The sequence below is a fragment of the Podarcis bocagei genome (assembly GCF_964188305.1).
Source record: "Podarcis bocagei genome assembly, chromosome: 14".
Taxonomy (NCBI): Eukaryota; Metazoa; Chordata; class Lepidosauria; order Squamata; family Lacertidae; genus Podarcis; species Podarcis bocagei.
The window spans coordinates 42,481,718-42,495,496 of record NC_138139.1 but is presented as its reverse complement, the minus strand read 5'-3'; the positions used below and the strand labels follow the sequence as shown (position 1 = coordinate 42,495,496).

Genomic DNA, 13,779 nt, shown 5'->3' with positions numbered 1-13,779 from the left:
CTGTGCCCATGTATTTGTAACCTTGGCTTTCGAGGAAAAAATTCCCAAAGGAAAGTTTCTCGTTGTACCAAATCAATATTTTGAGTGCTGGAAATAATTTTCTAACCTTTATGAATTTTACATTTTTTCCAATACTTCTGATTATGATTGCAGAAAGATTTAGACACACTTCAAAAACTAAGAGGCTCAGGCCGCAAAGACTCCTGGTTCACATGTTCCTAAATTTCAAGCCCCTAAAAGGTCAGAGTGTATAATTAAGTTCAGAGAAAACTGCTCCAACTCCCACAAATGAAAATAATAGTTGATCAAGGGATTGGAAGAACCCCCTTGCAAATTACAGTGGTGCCCCACAAGACGAATGCCTCGCAAGACGGAAAACTCGCTAGACGAAAGAGTTTTCCGTTTTGGAGGTGCTTCGCAAAACGAATCTCCTATGGGCTTGCTTCGCAAGATGACAATGTCTTGCGAGTTCCTGCGGGTTCCCCCCCCTTTTTCTAAGCCGCTAAGCCGCTTATCAGCTGATCCGATCAGCAGATAAGCCGCTAAAAGCCGCAAATAGCGCTAATCCGCTAATCCGTCAATGGGCTTGCTTCGCAAGACGAAAAACCGCTAGACGAAGAGAATCACAGAACGGATTCTTTTCGTCTTGCGAGGCACCACTGTATAACAATTCAGGCTTTTTGGTTTATAGAAAAGGCGAGTTAACGGGGGACACTATAGAGGCGTATAAAAATTATGCACTGGTGTGGGGAAAAACAGAGTAGTTTTTCTTCCTCATAGGATAATGCAGGGCCATGCAATGAAGACAAAAACTCACCTTAGTGTGATGCTTAATTCTTCATAATTGGTAGTAACCAATGTTAGTTAGAGTAGACCCACTGGCATTAAATGAAGATGAATAACTTATGTCTATTAATTTCAGTGGGCCTTCTCAGAGTAACAGTATGCTACACTGCAATAGTTTTACACTGCATTAGATAGTAATTTGTATTACAGTACTTCACTTACTTCAAAATGTCACCAGCATTTTATGTGTTGGGGGCTCTCCTTCTCATTCTGCTGAGGCCCAGGACTTCTGCCTCAAAGTCTGACCCTGATTGTGGTGCCATTGCTCTCTGGCCTTTGCTTGCACAATAAACAGCTGTGAGGCAGCTCAAAGTGCACACACTGGGACATAATCAATGAAGTATGACCTTCAGCACTTTCTCTCCTTCCCTTTTCACCCACATTTTGCGGAGAGAAGTAAATAATGGCAGCAACAAATTGAGCATTAAGATCTGCCACGCACAGGCAGCTTGCTGTTTGCCCTCCCTTGTCCCCAAAGCTACCAACTCTGTACTCCTATCTTTATTATTGGTGCAGAGGCCCTTTGTATGAATTAGTACTTTCTGTGCTGTATCTATGTACTTTTGTCCTTCCAGGCTGTGATGCTTTAAGGCTTTAAAAAAATGTTTTGCTCTCCTTTTTTTGGTTATCTTTCATTTTTAAAAAAACAAATCAATAAAATAATTGTATGATAGAAAAGGTGCGGAATAAACAATTGGTTAAAGACAAATAACCTCCATGCAACAAACCAGAATGTAATCAGAATGAATCCTCTTTATTGTATAATCAGAACAAATTGCCTTCCACCAAACATCCCCCCACAATCCTAGAGTTGCCATATTTCAAAATGTAAAAGGCAGGACACCCCAGGGTTGTTGAGCTTTTTAACGAAAATGCTCAAAAACCCACGATTTTTTCGTTTACTTGCCAGAGATCCAGGACAGACCAACACCTTCTGGAAATTCTCCCTGGATGTCACTTCCGCCTTTGAAATCCTGGTAATGTCTGGGAAAATCCAGACATAATGGCAGCCCTACCCAACCCATCTTCTCACTCACCAGTTTTCGTGGTGGCCAGATTTTTGGCACACCCCAGTCTGCAGGCCCCTCTGGCATGCTTTTAACTCTTCTTTTTCTTTCTGAATGTTTTCAAGCTGCTTCATCAAGATTTCCTGCTGCCCAGATCTTTCTTTCTTTCTTTCTTTCTTTCTTTCTTTCTTTCTTTCTTTCTTTCTTTCTTTCTTTCTTTCTTTCTTTCTCAGCGCCTTTTCAGGAGCATCAGCCACTGTCTGCAGGCCCCTCAGGTGCCCAGAACTAAAAAAAAAACCCATCTCATCCCGGTCCACTTGCTGAAATTGCAAATGCCAGACTATCAATTCAAGGGACGAGGACTTCTCTGCATCTGAGACTGCAGAATATAAAGCAAACACTATGGTTGGGTCCCCACCCACCTGAGCGATTCAGTGCCTCTTCTGTTTTCTCAAATACTAACTTCAGGTGATGGGAAGGCCTGTCTATCTACTGGAAATGCGCCAAGAGAAGCAGCGAAGGACTGCCGACAGTCTAGTTCATTTCTTAGTATTTTCCATGACCAGTACAGCATTTTTCTTGATTTCCCGGCTTCTCCTCTTATCAAAGTTCTGTTACCCCAGTGTGCATGCGCCTTCCCCGGGCACCATCAGCCTGTGCTACACCACTGGTGGTTGGTGACTTTTAAGCCAGCAGCTTAAAAAGGAGGGCAGGTCACCGTTACCCTGACAGCTCACCCACAACCCTGGGCCAATTATTTAGACCATGTACAGTAACACTAGTGTACATTGATTTTTTTAAAAAACAGTTCCCTGATATCAAAAGCCTACAATCTATAGCTTTCAGGGGTCCCACTGATATTGCTGCTGCTGCTGGGGGCAGCTTGGTTGGCACTGACCCAGAACAGGGCCTTCTTGGTGGTGGTTCTCCACTTGAGGAAAACCCTCCATGGTGAGGTGTGTCCCTCTTCCTCATCATTAATGTTCAGGAGGGATTTAAAAACATACCTGGGTTGCCCAAGCATTTGATGGCTGAAAGACACCATTCCAGGCAACCTTGAAACTACGGAATTAGCTGTCGTTAGGATTGTGACTATGTTCACTCACTCTTCATGTTTTAAAATACACATTTTTATTTATTTAAAATGTTTTCTTTTTTTCTTTTGCTACTTTGTAGTTTGCTACCCTAGGCTCTTTTAGAAAGGCAGGCCAGAAATCCAATAAAGGAAATAAATATATCTGAAATCACCCATTTTATTGGAATGTCCGGGTCTCTGCAAAGTTGGCATTGCATGGTTTTGTTTCCTGAGGAAGGTTTATATGGCATATGCTGGTAGTTTAAATGGGAAATTTATTAGGCAGCTTTTTGGAAGCTGACACGGATATCTGAGAAATATAGCGAGGGCGGTTGCGTGTTGATTTTAGCTCCGTAACAGCTTTTCTAAAGCTGCTGAATGAGTCGGGTTTTAGGACCCGGCGGGAAACTACTTTGGGGCACAGCGCGGAACTGCGTGGCGGATAAGAGTTTGCCAGTTGCCATGGAGACGGGGAAAGCCTAAGGCCTGTACTTCCGGTAGGAAATGCACAGCTAAATGGAAAGCCACCGATTCCCGCATTTCGCTTCATTAGCACCTCTATCCTTTAACAAAAACAGAGAGTAAAAGGGAGAACCTCGATGCTCTATGACTGCAGAGCAGCGCCTCTCTATCCCTTGGCGCCTCTATGATAGGCGTTCGGATTACCACCCCCATCATCCCTGGTGGCCAAGCCGATGGGGGAGTCGTAGTCCGGCTGCACTAGCAGAACCGCAGGTCCACACACCCGGCTCCGTGGTAGAAAAATAAATAAATGAATAAAAATTAAACATGCTAATATTTATTTCCTATCTCTATGGTGCTTTCCCCCCCCGGCGCGTCCCGATGACGCTATCGAAAGGGCGCCGACACGCGCGCCGTTGCGGGACCAGCCGCTGACGCCGCCTTCGCGGTTCGCCTTTCCCGACGCCCGCGATGGCTGCCGTGGAGACGCCACCCGCTGCCGCGCCGGGAGCTGCGCCGGCTGCCTCTCGCAAGCGGCGGCCCAAAGCGCAGTACCTGCACGCGGCCAAGCGGGCCCGGCCCGGCGGTTCCCGCCAGCTGGAGCCCGGCATGTGCGGCATCCTCATCACCTGCAACATGAACGAGCGCAAGTGCGTGGCCGAAGCCTACAGCCTGCTGGGCGAGTATGGCGAGCAGCTCTACGGGCCCGAGCAGGTAGGAAGAGGACTTTTGGGTTTAGACTAGACTAGGAAAGGGGAGCAAGACGAGGCACGATAGGAGCCTATAAAATTAGATATCGCTTGGGAAAGTGGGGGAAAAGAAGAACCGCCGGAATCGTAATATCCTTATGCAAATCTGTGGTGCAGCTGCTTTTGGAATAGAACGAATTAAGTACTTAACCCGAGGTACCACTGTACTGTGTCTTCTCCCCTCGAAACGGATATTGCTGGGGAAGCTTTAGAAAAGGGCGACCAAAAAGGATCAAGGGAATGAAGCAACGCCCCCGTGAGGAGAGGTTGCAGCGTTTGGGATTTTTTAGTTTAAAAGAAACGGCAAATAAGATGATAGAAATTCATACAGCTCTGCGTAGTAAGGACAAAATGGCTAGTGGAAACTTTCCCTTGCTTAACACCATTAGAAATTGTGGGGACCCGAGTTTAATTGTTTAACACAGCCGTATTAATTGTTTTTTTTAACAGGGCTGTGTTGATTATTATTTTTTTTAAAAAAAGGAGAGACCTACCGAATTTGTATAAGAATTTAAGCTTGCACCAGCTCTAAAGAAGCTTTCCTCGCTAACTTGACTAACAATATGTGTGCATGTGTCTGTAAAGTTCACAGATCAAGATGAGAGCAGACTGTCAGGAAATGAGGAGGACGACGACGATGCTGAAGCTGCATTGAAAAAAGAAGTCAATCAGATTCGCACCTCAACAGAGCAGAAGCTGCGACGGTTCCAGTCGGTGGAGAGCGGTGCCAACAATGTAGTTTTCATTAGGACTCTGGGTGTAGGTAAGTGTGCATGGAATGGGATGAGGCAGCATAATGGACAAGAGCATAAGTTCTGAGCCCTGAATAGACTAATTGGAAATGATGGGCATCAGAGGGGCAGACAGAGGGGTGGTAGAAAGAGAGAGAAAAGAGCCCAGTTTTGGGACTAGCATCTCCCTGTGTTTGCGCCTAGACTTCCATGCTATTAGAGATGCCCTTTCTTCACCCAGAGGAGTGAGTGAAAAAGTCTCTCTCATTGCCTTCTTCTTGCAGAGCCTGAGAAGCTGGTGCACCACATCCTGCAGGACATGAAAGCCACCAAGAAGAAGAAGACCAGAGTCATCTTGCGCATGTTGCCTGTTTCGGGCACCTGCAAAGCTTTCCTGGAGGACATGAAACAATATTCAGAGACCTTCTTTGAACCTTGGTTTAAAAGTCCCCGTAAAGGCACTTTTCAGATTGTTTACAAGGCTCGAAATAACAGCCACTTGAGCCGGGAAGAAGTCATCAAAGAACTGGCAGGTAAGTGATTTATTTTGTAATAGGAATAGGCAGAAGGTGAGTCAGGATCTGTTGAGGATCTCTGGGTGATTTGTAGTAGGGTTTCTGACTCCCAGTTGTTTAATAACAGCAACAAAAAAATAGGGTGATTTTTTGTTTGCTTTTAGGTTGCTGAAACAAAGCAAGCTTAGGGCAGGGGGAACAAGTAGGATTTGTGTGTGAAAAGGACTGGGGGCTCTATTCTGAGACTGAAAACAGATTCCAGGGCACCATTTTCCTTGCCTCTGTCATATCTCTTAGCCACTATTTTTCACATGACTTTGGTTGCCAGATTTTTTCGATCAGGCATGGGGAACTGGTGGCCCTCCTGAACATTGGCTGTAGTAGCAGGGGCTGATAGGAGTTGGAGTCCAGCAACATCTGGAGTCCTTCGGCTTCCCTATCTCTCTTTCAGATCTTCATTTCTAACTTTAGTGCTTTCAGGGTGGGGTGGAACAGTGGGTTGGACCCAGACTAACAACGCAGCCCTCTTAACATACCTGCTTGGAAGTAAGTTCCATCAAGTTCAGTGGACTTATTCCCAGGTAAATGGGCGCAGGGTTGCAGCCTAAGCTAATTGACTTCCCATTGATTTCAGCGGACCTGTGAGCAACCAACTTAACAGTGTATTTTTAAAAATATGTATCCTTAAATGTGAGCCCCATTGAGTTCAGATGGGCTTGTTCCCAGGTAGAGGATTGCAGCCTTAATCTGGATATAGTTCCTTTGTATGGGAGAGGATGGTATTAAATACTTAAACTGAAATAAAATATGTGTGTCTCTCATCATCCCAAGTTTGGCCATCGTCATCAGGCTGTTCTTAAGTGGCTGAAGGTGAAAAGATGGTGGATTGCTAAAGACATGCAGCACACAGTTAAACTGCAGTTTACTACCACAGGAGGTAGTTATGGCTACCAATGTGGGTCACATCCATGCCATACATTTATGGCACATGGTGCCCTCCAAAAAATCCTGGGAACTGTAGTTTGTTGAGGGTGCTGGGCATCATAGCTCAGTGAAGGGTAAACTGCAGCTCCCAATATTCTTTGGGGGAAGCCATGTGCTTTAAATGTATGTTGTGGATGTGACTTTGGGTGGCTTCAAAAGAAGATTAGAAAAATTTGGAGAATAAGATTATGTTCTACCTCCACTGTCAGAGGGTATATGCCTTTGAATACCAGCTTCTGGGACTCACAAGTGGGGCAAGTGCTGTTGTGCTGAGGTCCTGCTGGTGGGCTTCCTGTAGAGGCATCTAGTTGGTCTCTGTGAGAACAGAATGTGGGGTTAGATGGGCCTTTGGCCAGATCCAGCAGAGCTCTTCTTCTGTCCTTAGTCTCTTAGCCCTTATGGGACACCATCTCTTCATTTGTGGCTGATCAAAAGTATTACTCTCCAAGCTTATCAGACGGCTTTCTGCCTCCCCAACCCTTCTTTGTTGCCTTGGCAGGAGTCGTTGGCCATCTCAACCCAGAAAACAAAGTTGATCTGAGCAACCCCGAGTTCACCATCGTGGTGGGGATCATAAAGAACATCTGCTGCTTGAGTGTGGTGAAGGACTACATTCTGTTCAGGAAGTACAACCTCCAGGAAGTGGTGAAGAGCAAGGAAGGGGAAGGGCAGCAGGATGCGTCCAAAGTGTCCCAAGAGGGGGGCCCAGATGAGGGGAAACCAACTGAGGAGGAGAAAGTGGAGGAGAAGACTGAGGTGGCAGAGGCCAGCGACAATCACAAGGACTAGGACCATTAATGAAACTTACTGGGGGAGAGACTCTGAAGGATGGCTCTCAATGAATTGGGTGTGGGTGTGCTTTATTTGTCCTTTATAACTCTATGGGAGTTAGGCTGTTTAGCCAAACCACCAATCTGCACAAATCGAGGAGGAACATCAAACTAAATGTTGCCACAGACTAGGAAGCAAGGGAACCCCCTTGAGCTCGCAAACAGGAGAACAGAGCTCTCTGATCAGAAGCTGCAGCCAAACTGAGAGCTCCCTTCTCCTGTTTGCAAGCTCCAGGGTGTTCCCTTGCTTCCTAGTCTGTGGTTACAGTAGTTGGGTGTTCCTCCTCGATTTGTGCAGATTGGTGGTTACAGCCAACCAGAGTTTGACCCCAAACCTGGATTTGAACACATGGCTTGAAATGGGTTTCCAGTTCTGGAGGGGGAGTCGGAGCATACAAAGGAAGAGTTGAGAGCTGGTGAGCCCCAAGGCAGGACCCTGACAGTCACACTGTGCTTTAGATATGAAATCTGAACCAAGCCTCTAGCTCCAGTCCAGCAAATGTGAGTCTCTGTAAAAATGTCAATGAGAGAGGTGAAACTCAAAGCATACCAAGGCTTGAGTTCCTTTTGACAATGAGATTTTGGCCTAATTTTGCTGAATCACCCCCCCCCCATCAACATTAACTGCTACTTAAAAGGCACTATTTCTCATTTGCTGTTGGTGTTAAATCCAGACACAGGCAGCGTCTCTTGTATGGTTGTTTACAGACAAATAACATTATCTGTGTGGGTTCTTGCTGCCTTGTTTGGTAACAACTGTTGATCAATATAGGACAAGCATGCTATCTTCAAGCCAGTGAACTGATGCAAGCCGTAATCAGATTTTCACACTGGCCTGGCCATGGCCACATGCTTCAGATTTCTAAACTATTGTGAATCCAGAGTTGATTCAGGATCTGGGACAAACACTTCCTAAAACCATAGCAGTGTGCGGTGGAGAGGGAGTAGTGGTTTTTTTAAAGCCTAAAAAAAATACAAGTTTTATAAAACCTTGTGGGTAGTATATGCCTTTTGTGGTAGTAGGGATTTATTAGCAGCTAGATGGGGAACCTGTGGCCCTCCAACTTTTGCTGGACTACAGCTCCCATCATCTCTGACTATGATGTGCCACATGGGCTTGGGCTGATGGGAGCTGGAGTCCAGGAAATACTTGGAGGGCCACAGCCCCCCCCCCCAGCCCTGAAGTAGACAAAAGATCTGCGAGTAAGTTGAGAGAGAAATGAAACTGTATTGAAATGTGTTTGCAGAGATTGGGAAGAATCCTTTTGGAGTTGTTTCCACAGGCAAGGTGGGCAACCTTTAGCTTATGGGTTTGTATTAGCTGTGGCTGGCAGCTAACAGACCAACACAGTTCTCCACCATCTCTGCCAGTGGGTGCATTGTGTCCTTCTCCTAGACCTGGGGGGTTCTAGCCACCATGTGCCAAGCAGCGTGTTGGTGAATGTTGCTTAATGAACCCACATACAGGGCAAGGTAAGGCGGGTTTGCTCCAGGAGGATGTTGTAGCCAGATAATCCACCATGGGTGACTGCCTTTCCTAAGCAAAACCCTTTTCTGAAGATTGAGAAAGAAAGGAGGGACAGGAGAAGCGTAGATGCCAGTGGTCTCACAAGCAAGGCCACACAACTCTGGCCTTTGACTGATGAAGAGCACGTCTGTATGAAAGGCTCTTCTGTTCCACTGCAGGCCTGGTTTTCTGGTGGAGCCCCATAACACCCGGGTTCCCAGTTCCCAACTCCCATCAATGCCAGCATGGAAACCGTAGTCCCAGCAACACCTGGAGGATTAAAGGTTTCCCACCCTGGCTTCAGATACATAGTATGCCCCCTCCCCAAAGCACCCACATAGGTGGAATGCTGCAGCAATGCCTCATCTTCTAACCCTTGAAAACTAGGAGAGCTGGCCATGGTAGTCTCGCATTCGTCTCTGTAGCCCATGGAAAAGAGCAGCACCAGTGTCTTGCATTTATGAGCAAAGGGCTTCCCTGCAGCAGCCAGTGTGGGGTTGTTGCATCTACTTTTCCATTAACACTGGGCTACACTGTTAAACTAGAGGTGGGAAGTTTAAAGGGGAATGCCTGCCCTCCATTTAGCAGACAGCTGTGACCCTAGAGATACGGCCTTGTGGCCCATTTGTGGGAAGGATCTGCCACTGCTTTTCTGTCTTGCCTCAGCCATTTCCCAGGCTCCCGTTTCTGGCCCCATCAGAAAATTGGAAGAGTCAGCTCTCTGTCACATATACTTCCAGGCAGTTTCGGGGCACTTGCTCCCAGAGCAACAAAATCCTTGGCAGAGGAGCTGAAGGGTGAGGGTTGTGAGCAGACAGAAACTTGAACCTCTTTTGGTTGTTAGGGGAAGAAATTATTATAGGCCTGAGAAAGTGACAAAATAGGCCTGGAGCATTAGTTCTGCTGGGGAGCTACAAAAAGCATTTTTTGCGGGGAGAGGGTGGGTATATCCTCTAAGATCGAAGGTGTTGTATGGGGCTTGGGAAGTGTTCTTTTTTTAAATTGGGTCTTGCAGTGTCATTTTAAACTTCGTTTTTTAAAACAAGTTGCCTGCATGAGTTTGGCTTTAGTTTCGATTTGGAATTTCCTTCTCAGAAAAGAATCCTTGTAGTAGAAGAACATCTGAGACAGGTTAAAAAAATAATAATTCTGTTTTGTATATTGTCTTGTTTTTGTACATTGTTTTTTATTAAACTGATTTTGTTTCAGTTTGAAGCCATTCCTCTGTGATTTTTTTGTTTGGTCGAGGACTAAGTATACTTTGTAAAATTGCGACTTTAAAAAAAGGAACAAGCAATTTCAACGTAATGTTGCTGTCTTATATAGAAGGAATACATGAAGTAGGATAAGGCCAGGAGTCCATCTAGCTCAGTATTGCCTCTTGGATCACAGAATCATAGAATTGTAGAGTTGAGAGAGATCCAAAGGGTCATCTAGCCCAACCCCTGCAGTTCAGTGGTACAGCTTATAGCATGTGTTGCATGCTGAAGGTCCCAAGTTCAAGCCCTGACATCAGGGAAGGGCTGCGAAAGGCCCCTGTCCAACATCCTAAAAAACTTCTGCTAGTCTCTGTCTAATTCTAAGTGAGAAGGTCTTACTCAGTGTAAGGCAGCTTCCTACATCAGTTCAAAGGCAGGGTAGGGAACCTGCTGCCTTCCAGATGTTAAACAACAATGCCCATTGTCAGCTGATCACTGGCCATTCTGGCTGGGGTTGATGGGGGCCAGAGTCCAAACAACATCCAGAAGACCAAAGGCTCCCTATCTGTGCTATAAGGCATCTTTTAAATGACAGGCTCAGGTCTAGGCTTGTATGCACCACCCATATTCTTACATGACAAATTAGCCCAGAGAAGCCTTCTAACAAATCACTTCCTCTAAATAGTAAACACGGGTGACAAGTGCCAACAGGAAAGTAGCCAAAACGGGACCACTGGGAAACAAAAGGGTGTGTGTGACTGTCACAAATGGTGGAACTTCAAAGGTTGCAGAAAAAGTACAAAAGAAAAATCTGTTTTCTTTTTAAAAAAGCAACACTGGGGGAATTGCTTACGCTCACCCCACTCTTACAGCTGATCATATCCTGGAACCCTAAACTGGGGTATTCCTGATAAGAGCTGAGCATCCATTGGCTACAACATTTTGTTGCAGCCCCTGCTTGTCCTTTTTAATCTGAACCTTGCATGTGTTAGGTACTATTAAATTGTTTGGAATCCGGTGATCACTTTTAACATCTGCCCACATTGTGACCTAAATACTCTTAAAACTAACACAGTTTAGCACACACTTGGTTCTACTCATTTTAAATGCCAGCCTAATGCTGATGGCGGAGAACTCTTGCCTTGACCTCAGCACAGAACTAAATGGGTCCCCACTCCTTTTTCCTCAATACATTTCTTCGAATTTTGCCTGTGATGGTTTTTGGCAGCTCTTGGACAAATTCCATCTGATGGAAGAAGAAAAAAAAGAAGCACCAGAATTAAATTGCAAATGCCTATAAACATTAAAGTTAGGCAAATCGGAGTATGTTATTTGGCCACTGAAGGGGCGAAGCTGAAATGGGAACAGCAGCCCTGCTATAGATCAGACTAAAGTTCCATTCAGCCCAGCACCCTCCTTTTCCTGGTGGCCAATCAGATGCCTTCAGGAAGTCCTTGGTAAGGCACAAACACAGTAGCTCCCTCCTAAGGAACTAGTATTCACAGACATCCTGCTCCTGACCACACAGGCTTCACTATTGATAAGCCTGTCCATACTAAAAGCAAACATGGCTATTATTTGGGATCAGTTTTTAACACAACTCACCTTTCTAGGATATTTGTATGGAGCAGTCACCTTTTTGACATGTTCTTGCAGCTCAAGTGTTAACTTCTCAGGGTTGTGTGATGCAAAGGAAGGAGATAAGACCACAAAAGCTTTCACCACCTAAGGAGGATAAAAAACAATCAGTACATGTTGCAACCTTTAGTTGATCGAAATCAATAAATAATGAAAGGGCAATGTTTTTTTTTTTTTAATGTTCAGGAGGACTTTAGGACCATATGGAGAGGAATTTAATTCAGGAACAAATTTTGCTGTTTCTATACCAGAGCATGGGTTGTTCCTCCGCCCATTCCCCCTGCAAACAACAACAACAACTTGAAAATTGCTAAGGGTCTTGGTGGGAACCGAATGCTTTCCATGTTTAGATGTTTTTCCATTGCTGCCTTAGAGCATAGTGAAGCTGTCCCCATCCTGGTGCATTTCACAGCTCCCCCTGCCATCAGCTGTTTACATCAGCAGGGCTTCATTAAAGTAAAGGTAAAGGTACCCCTGCCCGTACGGGCCAGTCGTGACCGACTCTGGGGTTGCGTGCTCATCTCGCTTAAGGGGCCGGGAGCCAGCGCTGTCCGAAGACACTTCCGGGTCACGTGGCCAGCGTGACAAAGCTGCTCTGGCAAGCCAGCACCAGCGCAATGCACGGAAACACCGTTTACCTTCCCGCTATAAAGCGGTACCTATTTATCTACTTGCACTTAGGGGTGCTTTCGAACTGCTAGGTGGGCAGGAGCTGGGACCGAATGACGGGAGCTCACCCCGCCACGGGGATTCGAACCGCTGACCATACGATCGGCAAGTCCTAGGCACTGAGGGACTTGACCCACAGCGCCACCCGTGTCCCCACAGGGCTTCATTAATATAATTCATTTCTATTTGTGTACACACAGGTGGGTTGGGCATCTTTACCCTACGAAAAGGCATCAAGATCTCATCTAGAGACAAATTAGGAGCAACTCAAGAACTCCAACTAGGGAGAAGCTGGTTTGAGAAACAACACATCAAACAGGATACATAAGCCTTTTGGATAATGTCATGTGAACACATAAAGAACCCAGCACTGTAAATGCAGTGAGTGCGAATTAAAAAGGAGTGTGAACACAGCCCAGGTCACTCTCCTGCAGGCACTTTGACTTAGCATCTTCCCCTCTTTCTCAGGGCTTCCTTTGTTCCTGTGTAGAATCATAGAACTGTGAAGGGTTGGAAGAGACACCAATGGTCAACTTGACCAACCCCCTGCAATGCAGGAATCACAGCTAAGGAATCTCTGGCACACGGTTATCCAATCTCTGTTAAAAAATGAAGGAGAGTCCACAACCTTCCAAGAGAGTCTATTCCACTGTCGAACAGCTCTTACCATCAGAACGTTCTTCCTAATGTTAGTTGGAATCTCCTTCCTTGTAATTTGAATCCAGTGGTTCAGGCCCTACCCTCTGAAGCAGCTGTTGTTTCCCCAACGCCCCGATTCCTATACTTTCCCAAAATTCCCAATATTCCCACTGATCCAAAAAAGTTGGTAACCCTGTAAAGATGAAACCATGCAAAGATGGGAACATTTGTAGTCTGCAAATCCTCTGTCAGCCTCTGCCTTGTAGACAACCATAATTCCCAGGCCGTGCATTAAATAGGATTTGAGTTTCTTATTTAGCATTTCATTACCTCGCCTCTGACAGGATCTGGACTGCTCACCACAGCTGATTCGACCACTGCTGGGTGCTCAATCAGAGCACTTTCCACCTCAAAAGGCCCAATACGATACCTGTAAGCAACAACAACGAAAAGGCCAGTTGATTCTGAAGGTGACTTGGAAACTACGGCTAATCCAGAATGTGGATGCCATACTGGTGACAGGGAACAGCCACCATTTTTTCATGTATAAGCATGGCAGCCATTTTGGGCGCAGCAATCTTGTGTGATCACACGCCGCAATCTCGCCTCCCAAAAGCGCTTTATTTGGGGCCACGATCTTGTGCAGATCAAGTAACTCACCCAGAAGATGTGCATCCCAGTTTTGGGCCTGGACATGTTGGAGGGCATGGTGTACTAGTAAAACTTTTATTTCATCAGGCCTTGGGCCTTGAGTCATCTATCTGCTTCCTGGTTAGTGTTCTGTTTCTTTATACAGTCATACCTCATGTTACGTCCGCTTCATGTTATATTCTTTCAGGTTACGTCTTGCGGTGACCCGGAAGTACTAGAAAGGGTTACTGCCGCTCACGAATGCGCAGAAGCGCAAAAGGACATCATGCACATTGCG

At 45.8% G+C, this 13,779-nt stretch overlaps 2 protein-coding genes across 2 annotated transcripts in view; one reads left to right on the top strand and one right to left on the bottom strand.

Annotated features, from left to right (window-relative positions):
* Window positions 1-3,846: 3,846 nt before the first annotated feature.
* THUMPD1 (THUMP domain 1 NAT10 acetyltransferase adaptor) lies at window positions 3,847-9,921 on the top strand. The gene is made up of 4 exons (XM_081169710.1): window positions 3,847-4,104; window positions 4,725-4,902; window positions 5,155-5,403; window positions 6,869-9,921. The coding sequence occupies exons 1-4, from the start codon at window positions 3,862-3,864 to the stop codon at window positions 7,156-7,158; spliced, it is 960 nt and encodes a 319-aa protein (XP_081025836.1). The 5' UTR covers window positions 3,847-3,861; the 3' UTR covers window positions 7,159-9,921.
* A 43-nt stretch (window positions 9,922-9,964) lies between these two features.
* Window positions 9,965-13,779, bottom strand: part of LOC308572868 (uncharacterized protein) — a 36,507-nt gene continuing 32,692 nt past the window's right edge. The window contains exons 25-27 of the mRNA XM_081169297.1: window positions 13,182-13,281; window positions 11,511-11,630; window positions 9,965-11,151 (exon numbers count right to left, since the gene is read on the bottom strand). Of these exons, the coding sequence (XP_081025423.1) occupies window positions 11,065-11,151; window positions 11,511-11,630; window positions 13,182-13,281 (307 nt within the window). The 3' untranslated portion in view covers window positions 9,965-11,064. The remainder of the gene's footprint in view (window positions 11,152-11,510; window positions 11,631-13,181; window positions 13,282-13,779) is intronic.

What these genes read in the sequence shown, in the direction of transcription:
- THUMPD1 (XM_081169710.1), top strand. Translation starts at nt 3,862, where the DNA reads ATGGCTGCCGTGGAGACGCCACCCGCTGCCGCGCCGGGAGCTGCGCCG. An exon ending in CATTAGGACTCTGGGTGTAG is followed by an intron (nt 4,903 to 5,154) that starts GTAAGTGTGCAT and finishes TTCTTCTTGCAG; the next exon opens with AGCCTGAGAAGCTGGTGCAC. An exon ending in AGTCATCAAAGAACTGGCAG is followed by an intron (nt 5,404 to 6,868) that starts GTAAGTGATTTA and finishes TTGCCTTGGCAG; the next exon opens with GAGTCGTTGGCCATCTCAAC.